General features: G+C 38.9%; 1 protein-coding gene across 1 annotated transcript in view; it reads left to right on the forward strand.

Moving 5' to 3' along the window:
• The window catches only part of TLL1 (tolloid like 1), a 139,879-nt gene that overhangs the window by 54,492 nt on the left and 61,449 nt on the right, over window positions 1–23,938 (forward strand). Inside the window, exons 2-5 of the mRNA XM_005444566.3 lie at window positions 5,635–5,745; window positions 9,762–9,842; window positions 12,169–12,321; window positions 15,409–15,526. Of these exons, the coding sequence (XP_005444623.1) occupies window positions 5,635–5,745; window positions 9,762–9,842; window positions 12,169–12,321; window positions 15,409–15,526 (463 nt within the window). The remainder of the gene's footprint in view (window positions 1–5,634; window positions 5,746–9,761; window positions 9,843–12,168; window positions 12,322–15,408; window positions 15,527–23,938) is intronic.

Below are 23,938 nucleotides of genomic sequence, written 5' to 3' on the forward strand. Positions count from 1 at the left end.
GTGTCTTAAGTGCCATGTTGCGTTGTCTGCTCCCGGCGGCTGCTGGGGAGGAGGGTGAAGGAACGCTGCCTGGGCTTTCCACTCCCGGTAGCGTACCCTGATCCGAGGCTTTGCTTCTGAAGTGCCTTCTGATGCTGCACTGATCCTTCCGCTGGTACCTGCTCGGCCAGGAGCCGGCTCCCTGTCGCAGCTCGGCACCTGCTCACAGAACGGCAGGGCGCCCGCGGCCCAGCAGTTCGCAGCTGGGTTTGACAAAGCCTGGGAAGGGCTCCCTCGTCTTGTGCTCTCCGGCCTTCCGAAGGCGGGAAGTTGGTCCCCGAGCCGGGCACGCGCCCGGGGGGGCGCCGGCGGTGCCGGTGGCGGGGAGGGAACCGGGGGCGGGGGCATGGGTGGGGGCGGAGGGGGGGGGTGGCCGGTGGCGGAGGCCGGTGGCGGTGGGGGGGAGGGGGGCCGGTGGCGGTGCCGCAGCGCTGTCCGTGGTACCTGGCGCCCCGCCCCGCTCCCCCAGCGCTGCGCGGCGCGCGCCGAGTCCCGCAGCCTCCGCGCTGCGCCTTGTTGCACCTGGCTGCTGATAGCGGCGTGAGTGCGACCGGGAAGGTATTGTATTAAAAACCGGCTGTTACAGTGTTTAGTTTTAAAAGTTAATAGCTGTAGGGCAAACTGTGAAGGAAGTTTGATGTATGTAATTTATTACGATTGTAAGGAACATACTGCTGTACATACTTTGCAGACTTACACGCTAATTAACATTCCGAATCCCAGAACGAGCCATCCCTACCACATACCACAGCCCCCTGGATTTAACCGCGCGATTTCTCTCTTGTCCCATGGACTTCTGACCACCTTCTACAAAGTCATGAAAGCCTTTTCTTGTCCCAACCCTGTATTCTAAGTGATTCATAGCACGTGCATGCATTCCTGTGCTTAAACTAATTTTCATTCCATTTTCCAAAAAATACTTATTTATTTATATTTATTTCCTATCCTTAGTATTTATTTTATCCTTTAGAATACTGGATATTTGATGCAGTGATGGTCTTGTTGGAAGAGAGTAGACTACCAAAGACAGCTTTGCAGATGAATTGTAATTACTTATGGTAACGTGATAGTTCCCATTACAAGCAGTAGAGTGTAGCTGTAGTTTCTGTGCTCGATCTGTATTTTATAGACCATCTTGGGTTTAGTTTCCAGTCACATTGCTTGTGTGGTGATGTTCAGATGTGTTTCTCTGGATGGCAAGATTTCTTTTACAACCTACTTATTTCCCTGTTTGTTTTCATGCTTGTGAGCTGATAGCTTACATGTAGTGACCTGAGCTGCTTTACATGGCAGTGTTTTGTTTTTTAATAAATTAAGACCTTTTTGAAGCTGATGTTTGGCTGAGGGATTTGAGTTGTATGAAAGCAGAACTGCATCTGCTGGTAAAGAGTATTCTCTGCTTTAAGGGGCTCCACATAAATCCTTCTTCACTGTTAAAGAAAAAACCGTACTTTTACTGCATGGTGAGTTTGTGTCCATCTTTCTGAATTTTGTGCATGTATTGTCTCTGAATTTCTGTAAATGCATAATGTTGTGTCCATATAAAAAACATGAAAATATAACTCAAATAAAAGAAAGTTGCATGAAATCTGGTATAGCAGGTTATATACCTCATTATCAAGTATTGGACAAAATGATCCATTTTCTTTTTTATTAAGAACCTATGCATAGTAAAAGATACTTGAAATACTTTTCGTTTATTAATACTGTCTCAGATTTTCAACAGGTTTTTCCTAAGCTTCCCAATTTTGCATTTTCAAATTAAGTGAAAAAGCTGCCTGTGACCATGTAGGTTTTCCTGGCCACTGATACATAGTTAGGGTAAGAGATAATATGAAGCAACCTAAAATAAGTAGAGGTACATTCAAGTTCAGTTTGGATAATTCTGAAAGTTTTTCCATCCTTTTGGTGTTTGGGTTTGTTTGTTTGTTTGTTTTGCTTTGTTTGCATGCTAAGTGAATTGGTTATCAGATTCTTGTCAATTTTCTGGATAAAACTTATGAACTAAATATCTTTGAAAAAAGTGGGAGGTACAGAGCTGAACAGTTCAGTTCTGTCTGAAGTTCCTTCCAGGGAGCTAATAAAGCTCTTAATCCTAACATACTCTTAGCAAAGTCTTTAACATCATGCCTTGCATACCCCAAAAATCCTGTGCTTGCTTTCCGTAGCATTAAGATTGATGGCATGTGACACGATGAAGAATACAGAGTGACTTCTTCAGATAGTTTCAGGCCATAAAAATGTTAAAGCAGGAGACAAAAATACAGTCTTCTCTAGTCACAAAGTACTTTGAAACTTAAAGGATACTTTTAACCATTGTGGGAGGTACCTGTTTTTATTTTACTGGATAATGTGAGTGGGGTTGTGTTTCAGAGCAGAATTTATACCCAGTGTAGACCTTACACTGAAAAAAAGGTGTATTTTTTAAAAAAGCAGTTGTCAGCTCTCTTTTTGTCTCAGTTCCTGATTGCTTGGGCTATATTGAAATTAAATAGCATCCAGTTAACTGCTGTTTCTTTTGCTAGGTATATATCTTCCCAATTGAACTGGAATTAATTCAGAAAATCACACTGTAAAAGTGAAGTGGCAATTATTGTTGCTAAACTCAAATGAGTTAATTCTGTCAAGGTTTCTGCTTTTCATCATGTGTCTTTCATGTGTTTGTCTTTTTCTGCAAAACAGAATTGCTTTGCTTCAAAAAAAGTGGCCTGAATAAAGCTCCAAATTTCCATTATACTTTTAAATGATCAATCATAAATATTGCTTTCTTCAGTGTTAACTCATGTTCAGTTAATACATTAGATAACCTAGCTCCTATTGGTCACACAGATTACAATTACATCAAACTTGCATCAGTGCTTATTGTTACATTACCATGGTTATATATTGTTAAACTTAACCTTGTGCTTGGTTGCTGATCAAAAATTAGCTAGCAGTCCAGAGGGTTAACAGAAGTAGCATAGCTTTGTTTTCCTTTCGAACCCAACAGACAAAGTTGCTATACCTTGCCTGAACACCGAGGTATGTTTTATATACGTACACGCTAATTCAATGCGTTTATGTCAGATAAATTTAAAGGGTTTAGTCTTCACTATTTGTATTCTCATGTTTAAGTGAATGTCACCACAGTGAAGTGATAAAGATGTGTCATCAGGACTGAGGAGGATGTTTTCCACCGATATTTTTTTCTACTTTACTATTTTTCTGAAGTTTGATTTGCCTTGGGTTTTCGTATTTATACATCAGTATTACTGAAACCAAAGGAGTTTCTGCTAATGCATTTTTTTGGTGAGTTATTTTTTGGATCACCTATTGTTAATTCAGAACCTTGCTTTTGTTAGCTCTCAGTCCTACCAGGGAAGAAAAATGGGCTTGCTGTTAAGCTTTAGCACTTCCTGGAGTCTGTTGTGGACAGCCTGTGTGACCTCTGCTGGGACACATCATATCTTTGTAGACTGAAATGTTAATAGTTCCTCTTGGGATTTTCTGTTCTGTTTATTAAAGTTTGAAATCTTTCATTGTGCTTATACAGTGGCGCCTGTTACAAATGACATCTGTGAGAAATCTTAGGTGGTGTTTACAATAGTAAATAATAAATAATATTTAACTCCAGTCAGATGGAGACTTTCTCCCCTCACTGTTCAAAACACTGACACTTTGAGATATTTTTCCTAGAAGCTTAAGGGAAAATAAACCCCACCTATCTAGAGCTGCCACTAGCTCTGTCTCTTGGCCTGGTGGTAAACACCCTCCCTGGTGAGAGCAGGCTGGCCAGGGAGGTGTCCTTGGCGTGCGTGGTGTGAACATGAGGAAGTAGTGACTTCTGGAAGGAGACTGTTCAGAAATGTGTTGAAGTGACTGAACAGTCTCAGAAATGGTCCCAAATACTTGTGGTTTCTAAGAAATGTTATCTTGTGTAAAAATTATATACACAGACATACCCAGATTTAGGGAAGATGTAAGATGCTGGTTATGTTTTTAACGGAAAAGTTTCATTTTCATTTTGGAGCTCGTTGCCTGTGATCTGGTTTTTTTTTAGGAATTTCACAAAGCAGACCAAATGCATGTTCAGCGTAATTTCTCCTAGTTGCCTTGCATTCAAGAAAAAAAATGGAAATGGGAGGAAGCAATGTAATATCTTGGGAGTTCTTTAGAAATACATAACTTTCTGCTTAAGTAAAACCTCTTTGATGTTCATTTGATTAAAAACTAATGAATATAAGCATCAGTAAATAAGAAAAAGGTAACTTTTGCAGCATAATGAAACTATTGAGAGTATTACCTGTTGAATATTCTCTACCAGATGATATAAAAAACAGACAAAGAAAGACAATATTAGAGTCAGTTTGAATGGAAGTAGACTAGAGAGAATGATTTGGTAACAGCTGGACTTTGGACAAGGTTTTAGTTGTATGGAAGTGAAGAAAGCAGTTTGCTGTGGAACTGTGTAATGAACAGCCAAGCAGAGCTAGTGATGTCTTCCTGGATGGGAGAAAGAAGGGAAAGGGTTGAAGATGACACCAAGATTGAACCCAGGGGCTTTGTGACTCTGCGGGGACAAATAATAGAGCTATCGACAGAGGCAGTGAAGAGAGGGAAAAGGAAGAATTGGAATAAAGATAATAACCACTTCAGCTCACGTTAATTGGTATATGCTCTGTTGACTTCATTCACAGTAGTTGAGGTTATGGCCTGTTGAGTTCAGCTTTAATGATAAGTTTGAGCTGGCAGGGAGATCTCAGGATAAAATCTCAGCAAAAGCAGGCAGAGATGAAAGGCTGAGGTTGTAGATCCAGAGTTCTTGCAAGTGGGCCTATATCTTGGTTCATTGAGTTGTGATGGCAGCTTAGGGAAGATGAGTTAGCTATGCAAAAGTTGGAACAGAAAAAAACCTGAGAGTGCCTGAAAGAGAACAGGAGAAGAGAGAAGAAACCCACCAAAGAAAGGTTAAAAAGGAGGAGAGACTGGAGCTTTGAAAAGCAAAGTATTTGAAAGAATCCTAATAGTGAGATTAGCTATAGAAGCATAGAAATAAACCAAGAGAATAATGAAAAATAAGGAGTTTTTTCACTCAGTTTAACATAAAACAGATAAACATTAATTCTCAGAGGCAAACAATGAAATATAGAAAATCATTGGAGCATAATAAAATTTACTTCAAATAACTCAAATCTTTGGGAAGATGTTAGGAAATGTAAAGGTTGTATTTTCACAGTACTGTATGTTTTTGACTTCATAGTTTGAATGTTACCGTGTTCAGTGTCTTTTCTGCTTTATTGTGTTTACTTACAGAAAACAACAGATGCTGCAAATCTGTTAATAGATTGACATTACCTTTAAATTATTGAGTTTAGGCAATGTGTAAAGAAACTAAAATGACTGAGAGTTTAGGAGAATACTGAAACAGATTATTTGTTTTGCTAGGTAGGTTTCTTTCTTTGTATAAAAATACAGATCTGTAAGCAAACATATGTGATGTAAGTATATACTTGTCATATATTTTCCCGAGGGTTGTAACATGGCATTATAGTCTTCAGATTGGTTTTATTGTCTAAATAAATTCTTTAATTAAATTGAGCTCTTTTTTATTTAAAGCTGTCTTTTGGGGAGATATTGCCTTAGATGATGAAGACTTAAAAATCTTTCAAATTGACAGGACTATTGACCTTACGCAGCACTCCAACGAAAGACTTGGCCATAACACAGGTACGATGTTTCAAGCTTGGTTTAACTTATTTTTTCTGTTATTTATTTCTGCATGGAAGGCAATCTCTTTTTTTAAATGTAGAAAGTCAGTATAATGTTTTGAGTAATATTAGGTTACACTTTAAAGAGTTATGAAACAATGAGTATAAATTTGTTCTAAGGAAAGAAAGATAAAAGCTAAAATTTTAATCTGGCATTTCTGATTAAAAATATCTTGTTGAACTGAAGAGCAGAAGCCACTAGGAACTGTAAATCTGCACATGGTCATGTGGGAAGGGAAACTGTACAAAGCTTTACTTTTGTTGCTAAAACTTCCTAGTAGCCGAGCCCAGATGCCTTATAGAGAACATACGTGGAATCCTGGAAGCCAGACTGGGAGTCTGGAATTACAATTCCTCCTTTTGCTCTTTTTTCATTTCCATCCATATCTGTACCCAGATTAAGAAGCAACATAAGAACATGTCATCCTTGCTAGAATTTGCCTTGTCTAAAAAGCAACTATTTATCTGACTTTTTAATATATGTTTACTTGCTGTTAACATACAGCACATTAGTGCCAGCAGCTGCAATCTGATTAACACAGGCAGTTGGATATTCAGACAACCAGGGAAAGAGACACTATTTATGTATAAATGTGTATGTGTGTGTGTGAAAGAGAAAACAGACATCCATTTAGGCATGGATTATATCTAATGTATCTAAAAGCATCTATGCTTTCATGCTGATTTGTAAATTCATAGCAGAATTTTGTAAACTTTAAGGTTACGATACCAAAAAAGCCAAGTTACTTAGGAAAAGTGTGGAAAAAATGCTATTGGAAAATGTATGAGTGCATAATTGAAATTTATTTTCTACTAAGCATGTTCTATATGTTCCTGAACTGAGCTACTGTTAACTTGACGATTCCTGATATGTGGAAATAAGGGTCACTTTGAGGAACGATCAGAAAGGAATTTTTCAGACCAAAGAAGTAATTTTCAATTTAACCTGTAAATACTGATACATTTAAAATATTTATACTCTTTGTAGTTAATGTCGTGATTAGACTGATTTTATAACAACTTGAAAATTTATTTTATCTCCTTTTAAAGCCACTTGTCTTTTCAAGGCAGGAACACCTTTGATAGTTTCTAGTTCAAGACTGGATTTTAAAATGTTAATAGTCAGTGGTTTCCTTGTCCCTCTTTCCCCCAAATAGTTTTAATTGGCTTTGAGGGTATGTCAGGCGCTAGCTTTGCTGACAAAATGTAGAGAGCAAGGTCGGTCATTTCCCCTTAAAATGGATGCAGTCAAGTGATTTCTTTGACCTGCAGACTTTCCATTTTCTTCTTGCTTTTCTACTTTTTTCTTTTTAACTGCAGACTTGTTTTTTCCCCCTCTCAATTGCCACAGAATAATATACATTTCTATGCTCTTTTTCAGTAATATTTTGTATTCTATTATATAATTTTCTTTCCTTACCTGGCTTGAGATTTGTGCATTATCTTTCCCTGTGGATAGTGTCCTATTCAGGATACTGAGTCATGCTACTGAGGGTGACTAATGCATTGGGGTCAAAAGTTTTGCCCTTTATTGCACAAGAGTAATCAGTGCAACTGCAGTGGTCAGTGGGGCTGGACTTTGGAGAAAAAACTGCTGAAATTAATGATTTAATAGTGGCTCCCAGTGAATACTCAACATCCTTGATTTTTCTAAAAACGGAGTTGATGAACTCAAGTTTGCACTTGAAAACGTAATTGTTTTTCTAGATTTGCAACGTTTTGATGCATAAACTGGCTTAGACTGTTTTTGCAAACTGCATAGCCTAGCGTGCTTCCCCCCCCCCCTCATTTTCAAAAGAGTAAATTGCCAACAGCTAATTAGTTGATATTAGGTAGCAACTGGAAAAGGAATGTAAAATGTCTGTGAAACAGAAAAACAACTAGTATTTTTACCTTAATTACAGACACAATGACAATTAATTACAAGTTTGATTTATGAGCGCTTTCTGTTGTTAACCTTCACAAACTAAAGGTGACATCAGGTAGAAGCGTTAGTTAGACACTTGGGTGTAAACCAGCAAGACAGAATTGTAGAGTCTCATTTTTCATTGCAACTACTAATAAAAAGTCCCGAGGCTCACAGGCTCTGGTTCACCTTATGTGACTACTCCTTTTGGTGAGGATTATCTGCCTGGATTTTCAGGGTCAGATACTTAATCTGTGAGCTTCTCAGAGGGTGGCTCTGTCATTTTGTTAGCAATTTTTTCCAAGCAATATACATAATAATTGTAAACAGAAACAACAGTAAAGCTGATAACATTGTTATGTGTATATTTTTTTAGTCCAAACTGCCAAAACTATCCTTCTTCTCCTGCTTGAAGTGTGAGAAGATGCAGCAATTTTGATTTATTTTTTAAAAAACCTTTTTGGATTGTGGCTGGACAAGACTGTGTATTATTCATATAAGACAAATCAGTTATATGAGATACTTTTTTGGCTCTAGCTTTTCACTAAATGGAATACACAGGCTGTGTTAACAAAGAAGTGGTAGTTTAATATTCTTTCTAGAAATAATTACAGTATAATAGTTTATTTAATGGAGCCTTTGTTTTTTTCTGTTATGCCTGACAGTTGATTCTTTTAAGGGTATTTTGATATTTGTTTGGAATCTTTAGCTATATGCCTTTTTTTAATATGAATGTTAAACATGAGAGACAATTACATTAATGACATGTTCAACACATTCCTTTCCAACAAGTTACTATTACCTCATCTATCTAAAATGTTTTAAAAAATTTGGAAAATTTTTCTCAAGGGAGCCAGCAGCTATGTGACAGTGTAATCCAAATAATTAGGCAGATTTTTATTCACTGAGCAGCCACACAAACTCACTTGCCTTATATGGAATTTTCTCATCTCTAATACGATTTTTAAGTTGTTGTTTAATAGACGTATTTTTCATATATTATATTTAAAGATTTTATGGGGAGTTAGGAAAGGTCTTTTTAGTGGTGGCTGGAGGTTTCAGTGGTCCTTTTACTTCTATCTTTTTACTTTTGCTGTTGTAAAAGTAGCTTGAAGACTCTCTTGTCCTATAACAGAGACTGAATTTTAAAATACAACCTACTACAAAGTTCTGGAAATCACAAAACCTTCTGAACAATTCTGAATGATTTGTTGACTAGTGCAATATTACCAGTGTTCATTTGTCTGGTTTGGTGGTGTTTGCAAAGGCACTTCCAGCCACAAAAGTATTATATGTGAAGGGAGTATGTGGCAGATGTATATGATCAAATGTTTACAGTAAACCTAGAAATGCAATGCATTTCTGTAAATGGCATGATAAATTTTAAAATCAGCTACTTAATAACTTAGTTTTTCTTGCTCATTGATGGCTGAAATGACACAGATATGTATATGCCTGCAGGGTCTTACTGCAATATGCACCCGGCATGAGATGCTCTCAAAGCCTTGAGAGTGCCCTGACAACTATTTGCATGTTGACAAAGAAAACCAAATCTTGCATGGTAAAATCAGCCATATTAAGTTTGTGTCAGTTCTGTTGTTTATTTCTGGTGAGACTTTGGGTGTTTGCTTTCCCTTTTCCCCCTCCCTTGAAATGAGAAGATTATGGCATGCGTTCAGGAAATTTCTGTGAGAGTAAGCCTTTTAGCTGTCAATCAATATGACTTTGAGGATGTCAAGGTCACCAGGAAGAAAAAAGCTCCAAATAATAATTAGATGATGTAATTGTCATGATTTGTCTGAATAACAAAGACATGTTGGCTTATGTTCTGGAATGCATATTAGAAGATTTTTCAGCTAAAAAATGTGGTTTTATTTCACTGTCACAAATACTTGAAAAATTCATATGTGAGTCATTGAAGAATGTAAAACTTCCTTGAAGATGCATTGCAGGTTTTACAGGGTATTTTCTAATGTCTCCAGACTGTATAGTTGGTGTAAGTGTAAGATTGCATGTTTGTAACTTTTGTAAAATTCCTTTTTTTTTCTTCTTTTCTTTTCATTTTAAAGGTGGCTTTGGAGAGCATGGAATGTCAAAAAAACGAGGTGCCCTCTATCAGCTTATAGACAGGATAAGAAGATTTGGCTCTGGTATTTTCACTGTTTAAATTAGCAGGTTGCCTGATGTGATAATGTATCATGAACATTAATGATCATAGCAGTTTAACACTTTACAGCCTTTCTGTATTACTATTGGCATAAGCAAACTGTAAAATAAATAGTACAAAAATAGTAATGAAGAGATTAGCTCTTTGCTACATTTTCTTAGAGGTCTGTTTCCAGTGTCAAATCTGGAAGCTAAAATATGTAGTTTTAAATCTGGTATTAAAAATTCCTTGGCTTTTTTTGTATGGTTGTGTTCACAGTTATCAGTTGAACTTATATCAATACAGCCTTTTCAATACAGGTAGGCTGTGCTGCATAGCTGGTAATTTTACGTTTGGGTTTTTTTCCTGGATCCAGTTGAGTATTCTGGTGATTTATACTGTGTTTGAAGCATTTATGGTGCGTTACACTGAACAAACACATTTTTACAGTAATGGCACTCTTGTCAGTATAAATGCAGATGAATTCAGCAGGCTACGTAAGTGGGACCCCCGTTAATATTGGTTGAGTTTACCCAGTATATTTGATGTCAGATGTCACTCTAATGTCAAGAAGCCTCAACCTCAGAAAGGAAAATATGTGAAACTCCATTGTAATCACATCACATTATGTCTAAATGCATCACTTACATATTTTGTAAGATTAACCAGAGCACAGTAACTGCCTTTGCAGATGTGCTTTGGTATATAATCTTCATTCCTTATAAGAGAATTACAATTCTAGTATTGCATAAATACTTGTCATCTTTTGCATGCAATTTGGCATAAATTTCTTACTTCTAGTTCAAAAGGAAGTTGATAAACAGAATTTTGAATTGTAAAACATCTGTATTAACATGTGATGTGGTTCAGTAATGACTGCATATTAACTGTAACAATAGTTTTCCCCTGAAGTTTCTACCTGTGTTGTAGACTGTTGTATAATTCTCATTTAAACACTTATTTAAGGGTAAGTAATTTGCTTTACTGAGTGGTTGTTTTGTTTTGGGGTTTTTTTGGTTTTTTAAACCCTGAAATTTTCTGTATCATTCCTGATACAATTTAAGTTATGTGTTAGTCATTACAAAGGCAGGCTTTTCTTCCTGTGCATCAGGAGCTTTCTCCCTTCATTTTGCTGTAGCTTCTTCCTTTCCTTCCTTCTACGGCTATCCCAGCCCGGGGCTATGCCAAGGTGCTGGTCCATGATCCTGCCCTGGAATCCTCCTTCATCCTGACACAGCCATTAACACTTGGGGTGCAACTGGTGTCATGGGATGCTCAGAGCGAAGGTGTACTCTTCAATGAGGAATAAGATTTCAACCCCACTGCGTAGGATTTGTTGAGTGCCTTTCAAGTGATCCATTTTAATCAGCTGCCCTGTTGTGCATACTAACTTATAAATTGCTTTAGACGAAGCACCTGTTATGGTGTGCAAGTCCTTCTCTAAATATCCTTATCCTCTTCTGCTGTCACAATAAGTTTCAGCTGATTTGTGAAAGATTTGCCTGTAATGGGAAGTGGTGGTAGTATCTCTGAAAACAGCAGACATTTTTTGGTCTCGTAAAGAAACTCCAGTCATGAGTAATACTAATACTATGATATGGTAATAACCATACCGTTTCCAGAAGCTTATTTATGAAAAATGTGTATTTGCATCCTGAAGTGTTGTAGGGTTACCATCTAAATGAAAGGTAACATTTTCATCTGAGAACGTGTCTACTGGTAGCAGCTAGAGGTGATGAAGACTGGAGGGAGAAATGACCCTCTCTGACTTTTTCCATGTGTATACAACTTTGCAAGCCATTTATCTATTTTTTTTCTTTGTAATTTCTGATAATAAAAGCCAATTTAATACTTTAAGGACTTCTTTCTGTGCAGGGCTTTAAGGGTGGTCATGCACTTGCTTTTTCCAGATCTTGGAATAAAAATGAAAAGGTCAGTGAAGGCCTTGATTACTTTGGGTCTGCCCAAGGTCTCTTTGTTTGCTGGAAAAATCCCAATGTATTAAAAAAAAATAATAAATACACAGGGAGTGTGATTTTTTTAAAACATTATTTTTATTAAATGAGAAAATTTAGGTGAAATTATGCAATGTACCTTCAAGCTGATAAATGTTTGCAAATTGTTACTATAGATATGTTTGAAAAATTAAGAGTTAGACTCTTAGTTTCAAGCATTTCTCAGAAAACTAAGTAACGATAGACTGTTGTATAACAGCAATGTTCTACTTTTAAAGGGTGTAAAGAAATAATCTGACTTTGACTTGCTGGAAAATATTTTTTCTCTTCTTGTGTGTGTGATCTCAATTCAGTTTCTTTTAATTATCATTACAGGCTTTGAGCAAAATAATACATCTAAAGGAAGAACTACTGTAAAATTCTCAGGGAAAAATGAGAAAAACCGATTTCCCAGAGCTGCTACGTCACGAACAGAAAGAATATGGCCAGGGGGTGTCATTCCATATGTAATAGGTGGAAATTTCACTGGTAAGCTTTATGCTTTGGATGGGGAGAAGGAATATGATTTTTTTTTTAAATTGCTGCTTTTTTCTTCCCTTCTTTTTTTTCTTTTTTAAAGTAAGGTCTTACTATGGAAGTCAATAGAAGAGTTTCTGTTGGATCAGGCCTGAGGTACATCTGTTCTGAAAATATTGGGCATATGTCAAAAAATTGTTCCCAAAGGCAAGCTACATAACAAAAAAGTATAACTGTGCTTTAAAGGGAAGGCTCCTCTGCTTTGCCTAACATGTCTTGTGTGTTTGTTTTCAAGAGCTTAAGTAACAGAATGTCATGAGATCTGTTTTTATGCTAAATATCCTGCATTTTTTAAAATGTGACTAATTTAACTGGTGTGACATGTATTCTGCTAAACTGATTTCTCTCAACACTCACACGCGTGTGGTGGTTTGACCCAGGCTGGACGCCAGGTGCCCACCAGAGCCACTCTGCCACTGCCCCAGCTGGGCAGTGGGGAGGAGATCCAACAGGGGGCTTCTGGCTCGTGATAAGGCAGAGAGATCCCTTACTGTCATGGGCAAAACTGACTTGACTTGGGGAAAATTAGTTTAATTTAGTACCATTCCAACCAGAAAACCACCTTCCCCCCACCCCTCCCTTCTTCCCAGGCTTAATTTAATTTCCAATTTCTCTACCTCCGCCCCCCTAGCAGCACAGGGGGACGGGGAATGGGGCTTATGGTCAGTTCATCACAGGTTTCTGCTGCTCCTTCCTCCTCACTTTCTTCCCCTGCTCCATTGTGGAGTCCCTCCCACAGGAGACAGCTCCCCACAAACTTCTCCAATGTGAGTCCTTCCCACAGGCTGCAGCTCTTCACACACTGCTCCTGCGTGGGTCCCTTCCACAGGTGCATCCCTTCAGGAATGGACTGCTCCAGTGTGGATCCCCCGTGGGGTCACAGTTCCTGCCACCAAACCTGTTTCGGTGTGGGCTCTTCTCTCCATGGGTCCACAGCCCCTGCCAGCAAACCTGCTTCAGCACAGGCTTCCCACAGGGTCACGGCCTCCTTTGGGCATCCACCTGCTCTGGTGTGGGTTCCTCCATGGGCTGCAGGTGGGATCTGCTCCACCATTAACCTCCACGGGTTGCAGAGGGACAGGTGCCTCACTGTGGTCTTCACCACAGGCTGCAGGGGAATCTCTTCCTCTGTGCCTGGGACACCCCCTGCCCCTCCTTCCTTACCAACCTTGGGGTCTGTGGAGTTGTTGCTCTCACATAGTCTCATTCTTCTTTCCTGGCACAGATTTTCTTCTTTTTCCTTCCACCTCCCCACCCCCTTTCATACACTATCCCAGAGGCACTACCACTGTTGCTGATGGTCTGACGTGGAGCCGGCTGGCAGGGGCTCCATGGGGCACAGGGGCTTCTGGCAGCTTCTCACACAGGGCCCCCCTGTAGCCCCCCTGCTACCAAACCCTTGCCACGCAAACCCATGTGGGGTTTTGTAATTCCTCAGTTTGGTTTTCAGATGTGTACACACAGACTTTGTATGTGACAAGAAGAAAGACTGATTTCAAAATATATAGAATTCTTAGCAGAAAACTAGAAAAAGTTTAAAACTTTTGTTGTCCCTGAAAAATGTGAATGGATCAGTATCAATGTGGATGTAAGAAGTAATTTAAAACAAAAGGAGAGGGAGAAAAGAAAAGATGGATGGGAAAAGATAAGTAATAATATCTCTCGTGCACATTAATACAGGGAACCAAAATAAACATGCAAGTGCTCACATGTTTGTATGCATAGGTATGTGGAGAAACCAGAGTCATTCCTTCCAAGCAAACAGCTACAGTATAACTTTTAGTTCGGGTATTTACATAGTACTATACCAAATGTGACCTTTGCTTTAGGATTACTGTCTTCTGAAATAATGGTAGTAAACTAAATGAAAGCAGATCATGTTAAACATTTTTCCTTCTTCATAATGAAAGATAAACTCTAAAGCTTGGAAAACATTGCTTAAAGATAAAAGAAAAGGGCAAGATGGGATGAAATAACCTTTAGTTTTTAGGATCTGACATCATTTGACCTTGCTATTTTTATGAACTTTGAGTTTTTGTTATCTTTAAGTTTAAAAAAGTTGTGGTGGTGGTTTTTTTTGTTGGTTTTGCTTTTTTGAAATTATCCTATACTGTAACATACATCTTTGCAAACATCTGCAAGGTGGATGCATTTCTGCTAGCAAATTTGTGCCAAATAGTACCATTCTTTATGTATTTCCAGCTCAGAAGCAATACAGCTATATTCTTAGATGCTGCCTCTAAGTTAATAAGCTTTGTCTTTTGTCAGGCAATGAAGTTACATTGCCGTGCTATCTGAAGTACTGCCTGCTAGCTGGCTTTGTGTTCTGTGGTGAGAGCTAGCCAGACTGCTGCTGCATCTAGAGTTTGGATTGTTTCTGAATGTGTTTCTCATTTTTAAAACAAATATCTAGATATGCTTAATATTCTACCAAATTAAGAATTTCCCCCTTTTAGTGGATCATTTGATTTCTGAAAGGTTTTAATGCAAAGAAGGGCAGCCTGGTGACTGTTCAAGACATCATTATTAAAATCAAATGCCTTGACTGGTATGCCTGTTTACATGGCTTAGGTTAAACTGGTCTCCAGATTTGAAGGCTGTAGGACTATGTTTTTTTTTTCCTTCCGGCTAGATAGCTAGGAGCCAGGGTTCTTCAATTCCCCTTCACCCCCGCCCCCCCCCCCCCGCCCTTATGTGGTCCACTGGGAAATTGCTTAGCAAGTATTATGCTAACGCAGGCATGTAAGCACACTGCATTTCTTCTGCTGTCTTCATCTGCTGTAACATAGGTGTGCTTTTTATCGTAGGTTTTATGTTTGCTAGAATGTGTCAGGCAGTATTGGTCCTCTTGTAGGCAGATATGACGAGCTGATGTTCTGAGTATCCCTTTAACTGGAATCTGGCAGTACCTGGGACTGCTAGGACACAGGACTTCATGACTCCTTCCAGGCCTATATTCCTAGTATTGAAATCTGATTTTAAGGAACAAGATGCAGTTATAAAAGTCTCTTATTTCACCTCATACAATTATTGTTCCAGGCACCCAGCGCGCCATGTTCAAACAGGCTATGCGGCACTGGGAAAAGTACACGTGTGTTACATTTATTGAACGAAGCGATGAAGAAAGTTATATTGTGTTTACGTATAGACCGTGTGGGTAAGTGTGTACGTGTCGTAACAGATACTGGTGCTTTCAATGTTTGGCCATGTTTGTCAGCTTTGCAGTTATAAGTGAATGTGTAATTCACAGGAAAATTAATAGAAACTTACTGCATTTAAAAGATACATGTTCTGATTGGCATTAGGTTCATTGAAAGCAGTATGGATAGTAACTTTTTGAAGTTATGCCTCTTTTGTCTTATTTCTAGATAATCTTGCTATAGATACGTAGACTGAGATTTTTATATTTGGCTTTATGCAGTGCTTTTAATATTTATATGTATTGTTCTAAAGTTAGTTAAGCCTTATCATTTGTTTATTATTAGCTTTCTCTGTGTCACATGTTGGCTGCTGAATTATGTGTGGACATCTATCCTATATTCCCTTCCCATCTTAATTGTTGTTAATTGTGATTCTAACTCTTCTATTCTTAGACTGTCCTTGGCCAGATTTGTTTAACCTCCAAATTCATGGCCATTTTACAAATTCCTTCTTCCAGGTCACAGGTGTGTAACAGTGAACAAAACAGGTTTTATTTTCCGTTAGTGCAGCTTGCTATTAATCACTGTGTTCCATCTTCAGATATTTATTCCCACAAATGCCTCTGTCAGCTATGTTTGTTATTTATTCCACTCAGAAGTCTTAATTTTATACAGTAGTCACTGAACCTCCTCAGTGTACCATCTTTGTTTTCCAAGAAGAGCATTTACTACCTTTGGAAATACTGTGCTTGTGGTAGCCACCTTCTGTTTGGGTTGTAGGCTCCCCAGGGAACGGCTCTGTCTTGCTGGCCTCCTGATCAATGAACACTTTGCATGCGTACTTTTGAATTTTTGTGGGATAGGGTTTTGAAAAGAAGCCTTGGGACCTCCTTGTGGTGTAGCAATGATTCTGAATGTACTTAATCATAGCCCACAAAACTACCTGTGGACTTACCTTTTTTAATTACCCCTGAAATTCTTCTTAAGGCATAGGAAAACATAATAAAACCCACTCATAGACTGTTTTAAGAAAGGCATACTCTTTGCCTTGGAAAGCCCCTGAGCCTCAGACCCTTGCAGTTAGAGAGTTTATTTTATAGGAGTGCCTGTGAACTTGCCTGTCATGTTCTTGTGCTCCCGTAGGTCTGCTGTAGACCCTGTTGGAAACGGTGCCAAATGAAATGGACTTTTGTTCTGGCCCAGCACAGCTGTTATTTTAGTTAATGATACGAGCCGTAAGACAGGATTCAGAGATACTGACATACAACTGGAAGAGGAGTGGGAAGCAGAGAATAATTGTGATGGTTCCCTTGCACTTGCAGAGGCAGAAAGCACTGTGAATTTACACAGAAGAGTGTGAAAGATTTAAGTGGTGTCAGACACTTTAGAAAGAAAAGAATGGGGATACCTACAGAGATCTTGGTTTCCTCAAAAGTAAATACAAACTCAAAGTGCCCAAAGCCAAACAACGGAAAATCTCCCCTAGCGACAGCGCTGTTCCGTAGGTTGGTTCATGCTTCATGAGATCAAGTTTAGGGTGAAGGTTGGATTATAACCAGTTTGAACCAGAAGGTTGGGATATACTCAATATCTACCTTCAAAGTCACCATTATCCTTTACAGTTAACGTTGTTTTATTGGTGGGTGCTTTACAAATTACAAATAATTTAAAAAGGCTGTAACAAGTTTAAAATAAGGACAAGGAAGAGTGTGGCTATGAACAGTTCACCGGTGATGAAAACAGGCTACAGAGAAGGGGCATTTGAGTGACTGTTTTGGGGGTACTGAGTCTATAAGCCATTTCAGGAAGAGCCAGATAAATGAGTGTATCTTTGGGTGCATAGGCACCACTGTGCATTACTCACTGGCATACAATGCTGATGCAGGATTTTCCATGGAAAGAGCCCAGACAAAAGTGACACCAAACCATCTGCAAACACTTTCTGCTACATGGACAGTCACATTGAAATTAATCTCTGTTCTTTTCAACAGCACCGTGCTGTGTTGGTTTGTTAGCACGTTGTGTCATTGTTGTTTGCAGTACCACGGCAGCTAATGTTCACAGATGAGGGAGACTGTTGCACTTAGCGCTGTTCAAATTACAAACTAAATGATAAACCCTTCTCCAAAGAGCACACAGTCAAAACATAACATATTTAATGAAACAGAAAGCAGATACAGTCATATATGTAGAAATTCAGGTATCAATATCTACAAATGTCTCAGATGGCAGCATTAACACACTAGCAAGTGAAGTGTTACTGAGCCTTTGTAAACATTAAGGATAATGTGAAGGAGCATAATGCGTTACATCTTGCAGCAGCTCATGAGAAGCTCATCCCAGAAGGGCAGTGATGAAAAAAACATATTTGAAATATAGCAGCTGGTTTTCAGCAATACATGACCTTCTTAAAGTTGAGAGTTTATGTATCAAAAATGAATGAGGGGTAAGTTTTGATTATTGTAGACCCATAGGACTGCCAGGGATCGCAGGAAGATATGTAATGTATTCTTAAGACAGAAGTGGCTGTTCCTAAGTCATTGCTCATATGCGGTTGTCTAACTTGTTTCTGAAAACCTGCAAAGGTGAATACTTCACAACCTGCTAGGAAATGTATTGCATCACTATCCTTAATATAAAAAATGTAGGAAATTGGGGGACAGTGGTTTTGGTCATAGCTAAACCAGATATTTCTTGCTGCAATTAAAGTAAATTAACTTTTATTCCTGCTCACCATGGCCATAGAAAATAAATTTTTCCTCTTTCTTTTTTGAAGGAGTCTATTATGTACTTTGAGACTGTTATTATTTCCACCCTCAGTTCTATTTTCTTTTAGGCTAGAAATGTCTAATTCATTTAATCTTTCCTGGTAGGTCATGTTTTCTAGGCCTTTGATCACATTCTTATTCTCTTTGAGATTCTTTTCAACTAGTCCACATCTTTCTTGAAGTTGAGGACCCAAAACTAGGGTGTGTTTGTCCAATTGAATCATTACTTCTGCTAAACCAGTGCTAGAGCTAATGAGTGTATCTTGTAGTCTCTCCTTCCACTTAGGTACCTAAGCATGATGTCTCCCTGTTTCTCAACAGCTGCATGTTTGACTTGTGGTTGGTTGGGATGTGACTGAATAAGAGCCAGAGTTCTTCCCACAGCACTGATATTCTGTCACTGGTTCCCATCTGTGCCATGTTTTGCACACCTCAGGACACTAAATAATTCTGTATTTCCCTTTTCAGATCTCTTCTCTGATCTGTTAGAGTTGCTATCAATTGCGGGCTTGTCTTTGTGGTATTTAGCAGTCTTTTCTCAGACTGCAAGAGCATCTTCTCTGTCTTCACTTCATATAATATTCCCACCAGCTTCATACCCCCCCTTTATACCAGGGTTCTCTGATTTGCTTATGGGCAGCTTGTGTGGAAAAATGTCAAAAGCTTTACAGCTGGATTCCTCCTTCGCATCAGAATATTTTCATCTGTTTGCAGTATTAAACTATAATCATTTGTTATCACACCTTGTTTATCTAAGCTGATTTGGAGAACAGTTAATTATTGTAATATTGTTTCTTAATATAGCTGAAGCACTAAGTAATTCAAAATTTTGTAATTAGTAAGTGATTTGTACTATTAGCTGGAGATATAAAAATCAGAATGTAATATTCAGATACTAGTGTTTATGATTCTTCTAACAGTGCTGTGTACATTGGCATTAATATCAATTACAGCTAATATTTACAGCTAGTTGATTAGGGCAAGTAAAAATCTAATCTGTAAACAGGTTCAAAAGCTCTTTTGTTCACTACTGCTTCTCTGTCCTTAAGTTTCTTGCAATCACATAGGAAGTGCCTGAAGATACAGTCAGTGTGCTTCTCTGTGTGCAAAGCCAAAAAAAAGGGGTCAGCAAACTGGGATGGCCTCTAGTCACATGCTCTTAATAAATATTACTGAGTGCAAGATCAAGCTTCTTTTTATATAGTGAGACAAAAAAAGAGCAATTAGTCATATTGTTCTGGCATCTCAGCATGCCTTTGACCTGCCTTTGTGGCAATTTTTGTTCTTCACTAGAAGACAAGTACTTTTATGACAAACTTTAGATGGCTTATTACAATCCCTGCTGTATCCTCTTGTATGGGTGTTTGACAAAGCTGTCTGAGATACAGGAAAATCAAATCCTTCCCCCAGCATTGTCAGCTGAACAGCTTCTGAGTGTTTTAAAGTTTTTGAACTTGCTAGTACATTAAATAGACATTATGGGCAAGTTCTTAAAGCTGGCGAAACAGGTAAATTCATTGCCTGAAGTACGCTTTTGCATGTATCCTTTAAGAAGAATTACATGTTATAAAAGGTGCTGAATCACTTTTATGGAATGAGAAGACATTCAGAGTTGTGCTAAATAATCTGTGGCATTAGGGCTGACTCGTGCTCTCAGGTGGCAATTAGCTCCAGCAGCTGGCACTCTGCCTGTCCCAGCGGGGCTCTGCTGGCGGCGGCACGGCGCGGGATGGATGTGACCAGGGTGCAGGTGACCTGTTGCCATAGTCTAAACCACAGTGCATTAACATAAACTGAATGAGGGGTGATTGATGTTGATACACAGGGATAGGTAGCTGTTAACCGAGGAATGGGCTCAGCTGGCTGTACTTTATACTGTTGGGGTAGTCTTCTCCATTGAGCAGGTGAAGAAGCAGTAGCCACTTCTGCCACCCCAACAGGTCCTCTTTGGGGAGTGAATCAGAACGTTTAGGAACCACAGCTGTATTGATCCCTGACAATAAGCAATTTCATCAGGTCAGGTCATAGCCGATATCTCTTTTGTACAGAGTGAGTTATATTTGTGATAGAGGTGCTTTGTCTCCAAGAAAAAACCTCTGCTTCTTCAGTGAGATAGTTGTTCATGAATTTTGTGAACCTCTTTCTCTTGCTTTGTGTAACATTTAGGGAATGTTATGCAGTCCTAGCACGCTTTAGAAGTTCTGTATTTTTTCATCCACCACTTCATACAGTCTGTGCCACAGCAAGCTGATGTTGTGATGTGTGAGGATTTTTATATCATCACATTCTGAAGAGTGTAGCTTTCTAAAAAAGTGCTGCATTGACCCTACCTGATACTCTCTTCCTTCATAGGAATTTAAGAGCATTTTTGACAGTAGCTGTGAAATAGTGTTGCTTAAAAGAATGAGTGGGGTGTTCCAGTCACTTCACTTTCTCTCTGTCATTTGTTTCTCTTTGCTCGCCGTCATTGATCAGCTAGACTGATTAAATAGAATTAGAGATTCATAAATAGTTACTGTCTCCAGCTGCTGTCTAGTGCAATAAAGATTAGAGAGATGAGGAGCTTTAAAAGCTGCCAGTTGACTCAATTTAAGGGGCATGACAAGTGCTCATACAGCACAGATAGGTCTTGATCTTTTGCCAAACACACCTGGCGTCAAACCGTGATATTGCATATTAATTTATTTCATAGATGTATTTATTTATTTAATTTGTTTTTTCGTACCCTTTGATTCAGTGCAATTGTGGAAGTGATCAGAATCTTGTAGCTTAATTGGATGAATCTGGTGTGCTTGACATGACGCTCATCCTAGCAAATCCTACTAACCGTCTATGAGTGTGCAGTGCTGCTGTTATTTTAAGACTTGGTGTTGATGCTTTACATGCCAAAGAAAATTAGAAATACTCAATAAATGTGTTTATAATTTCTGGGAAGTACTTGAAATCTGTTAAGTAATCAGTGTAAGGGAATTGCCGTACTCATCTGGCAGCTTGTTTTTAGGACCAGGCCAACATTAAAAATACGTAATTCCCAGTGTGTTAGGTTTTAGGTGTTCAGTGTTAGGCAACCTAGAGGAATAGTGCTGTTTTCTTTTCAGAAGAAAAAAAAATATATTTCAGGTATGTCAGATGAGGTACCCAGTCACTACACAGATTTGATAATGCCCAACTTCTCTTGTTTTTTATGACTATAATAGTAAAATGTCAATTTGTTTTTGCAATCACGACAAGTAATTTCTGATTTATGAAGTACCACTAAAAGCTTTCAGTGGTAGTCTGAAGCACCTCTGATTTTGAGAAACAGTCAACTTCTTGATATTCTTAATTGGATTGGGTAAATTGGTTAATTAGGTATTTATGTACCGTATTTTCTTACAAAAACAAATTGTCTTAATTACTTAATGTGTTGTACTAGTCATTTTGTTTTTCTGTTATTGTACAGCTATTGCTTGACCTTTTCCAAGATACAGTGCACAACCTTAAAAGCCCTAAACTGTCTTTTGGGCCAAATGAAGTAAAGAGGACAGGAAGAGATAGACCATAGTTAAATTCTTGCTTTATACTTTTGCCCTTGTTGTGAATAGCGTCAGTAAAAGCAGAGCTGGAGACATCATAGATACCATAATTATTTTTTCACTTTTTTCCTTTTTCTCTATTTGTCTCCAAAGTATCACTGTGCAAAAATTATATTGAAAATCTGTGGAAATTTTTAAGCCACCAAATATGGCTTTGATAGTTGAAGCATGTAATGTACATGAAGTCAATAACATAAGCATGTTGAAACTATTAAAATTGTATAAAATATTCTACAACCTACAGTCTTAATAACCTATTGATTTGCTTTAAACTATAAATTGTTAGTGTTCTTTAGTTCCGCATTGCAATTTTTCTCTATAGATTTTCCACACAGTGGTAAATGTGAAGACTCAGCAGAACTGTTTAAACTGTTTTATACTAAAGGATTTGTTCTGCCTTTTCGTAATTATCCGTGGTTATCCTAACGGTATTCTCACAAATCTCTTGTACTGCTGTCATGTGTTGTGTTCAGATCACAAAGGTTTTGAATTGGAAATTAAATTCCAGGATATAAACAAAGGTATTTAAATGTGTTGTGTCTCCAGGGTGTACTTTGCAGGATTATAGTTGAGTGGGAAACTAAGTAAGTTAAAATCAGTTGTGTCGTTGGTCTGGGAGGGTTGTGGTTAATGGCTTGGACTCAGACTGTGACTGGAAGTGCAGTGTCTCAGGGATCCATCCTGGAACCCCGTCCTTTTTAACATCTTTATCAATGACCCACAAAAGAAACGATGGTGCGTGGTCTCATCAGGTTTGCGGATGACACTAAGTTAGAGGGGACCAAATGATAAGCTCAGTGGTAGAGCTGGCACCAAGAGGGACTGAAGAAGGCTGGAGGAACTGACCAACAGGAACCCTGTGACATTCAAGGGCAAAAGACAGGCCAGGCAGTGCCGGCTTGAGGAGAAGCTCTGTGGAGGAGGCCACGGGGCAGTGGGCTGGGCAGAAGCTGGCCATGGGCCCTGGCAGCAAAAGCAGCCAACAGCCCCTGGGGCTGTGTGAGCAGACACACAGCTGGTGGCTCAAGGGAAGGGTCATGCCTCTCTACTCACCACTTGCTAGAATATAGATAGAACCTACTTCCAGTTGTGGGCCTCCAGTACAAGAAACATATTAATAATGTGGAAGGACTTAAGCATAGGGCTGCCAGGATGCTCGGTACCTGGAGCACTTGCTGTATGAGGAGATGTTGAGGGTCCAGCGTCTGCTCAGTTGTGGAAGAGATGGCTTCAGGGGGACCCAGCAGTGGCCCCCAGTTCCTACAGGGAAGGCAACAAGGGGAGGGAGCCAAGCTTTGCATGATGGTGCTTGGTGGGAGGATGCAAGGCAACAGGCATGAGCTGAAGAATGAGAGAATCGGGCTGGATATAAGGAATAAACTTATTCCTTATATCACTGTGCAGACAGCCAAGCATTGCAGCAAGTTGTTCAGAGGGCTGTGCTGGCTCCATCTTTGGAGGTTTCCAAGACCCGACTAGATAAAGACCCAAGCAACCCTGGTCTGACTTCACCCCTGACCCTGCTTGGAGCAGAAAGTTGAACTAGAGACCTCCAGAGGTCCTTTCCAGCCCAAATTGTGCATGAATCACTGGAATTTTATGCATATTTAGGAGTCTAATGTGAATGTTTTACAGGTTGCATGCGTTTTATGCTTTCCTATTTTTAAAACAACCTTCAGGCATTGTCAGTGCATTTTATCTCTTTGCCCAAGTTGAGGTCAGTATACCATAATTACCATAATGATGTACATGACCTTAACATAGGTAGGAAGCCCTGACTCATTAAGTTCACCTGATATGGAAATGGTGACATGTTTTCACAGAATGCAGATTACTCCATCTGATTGATTCTTGTGTTTTCTACCATGGCTTCCCATAGATTGCCAAGGCAAATGCCACATCTCAGTCCTTACTTCAGATTGTAAGGAACAATGTTGAAGTCTGGGACCTAGTAACTAAGTTTGACAAATTTATTTGATGTCTGTAATGCAACTGCCTGTGACAGTGAATTGGGAATTCTATACTCAGGTTAGAAGGTCTTTAATGGGTGTTTAAATGAATGAACTTTCCTTGGAATGAAGAGTTA

Source organism: Falco cherrug, chromosome 1 (assembly GCF_023634085.1).
Source record: "Falco cherrug isolate bFalChe1 chromosome 1, bFalChe1.pri, whole genome shotgun sequence".
Lineage (NCBI taxonomy): Eukaryota > Metazoa > Chordata > Aves > Falconiformes > Falconidae > Falco > Falco cherrug.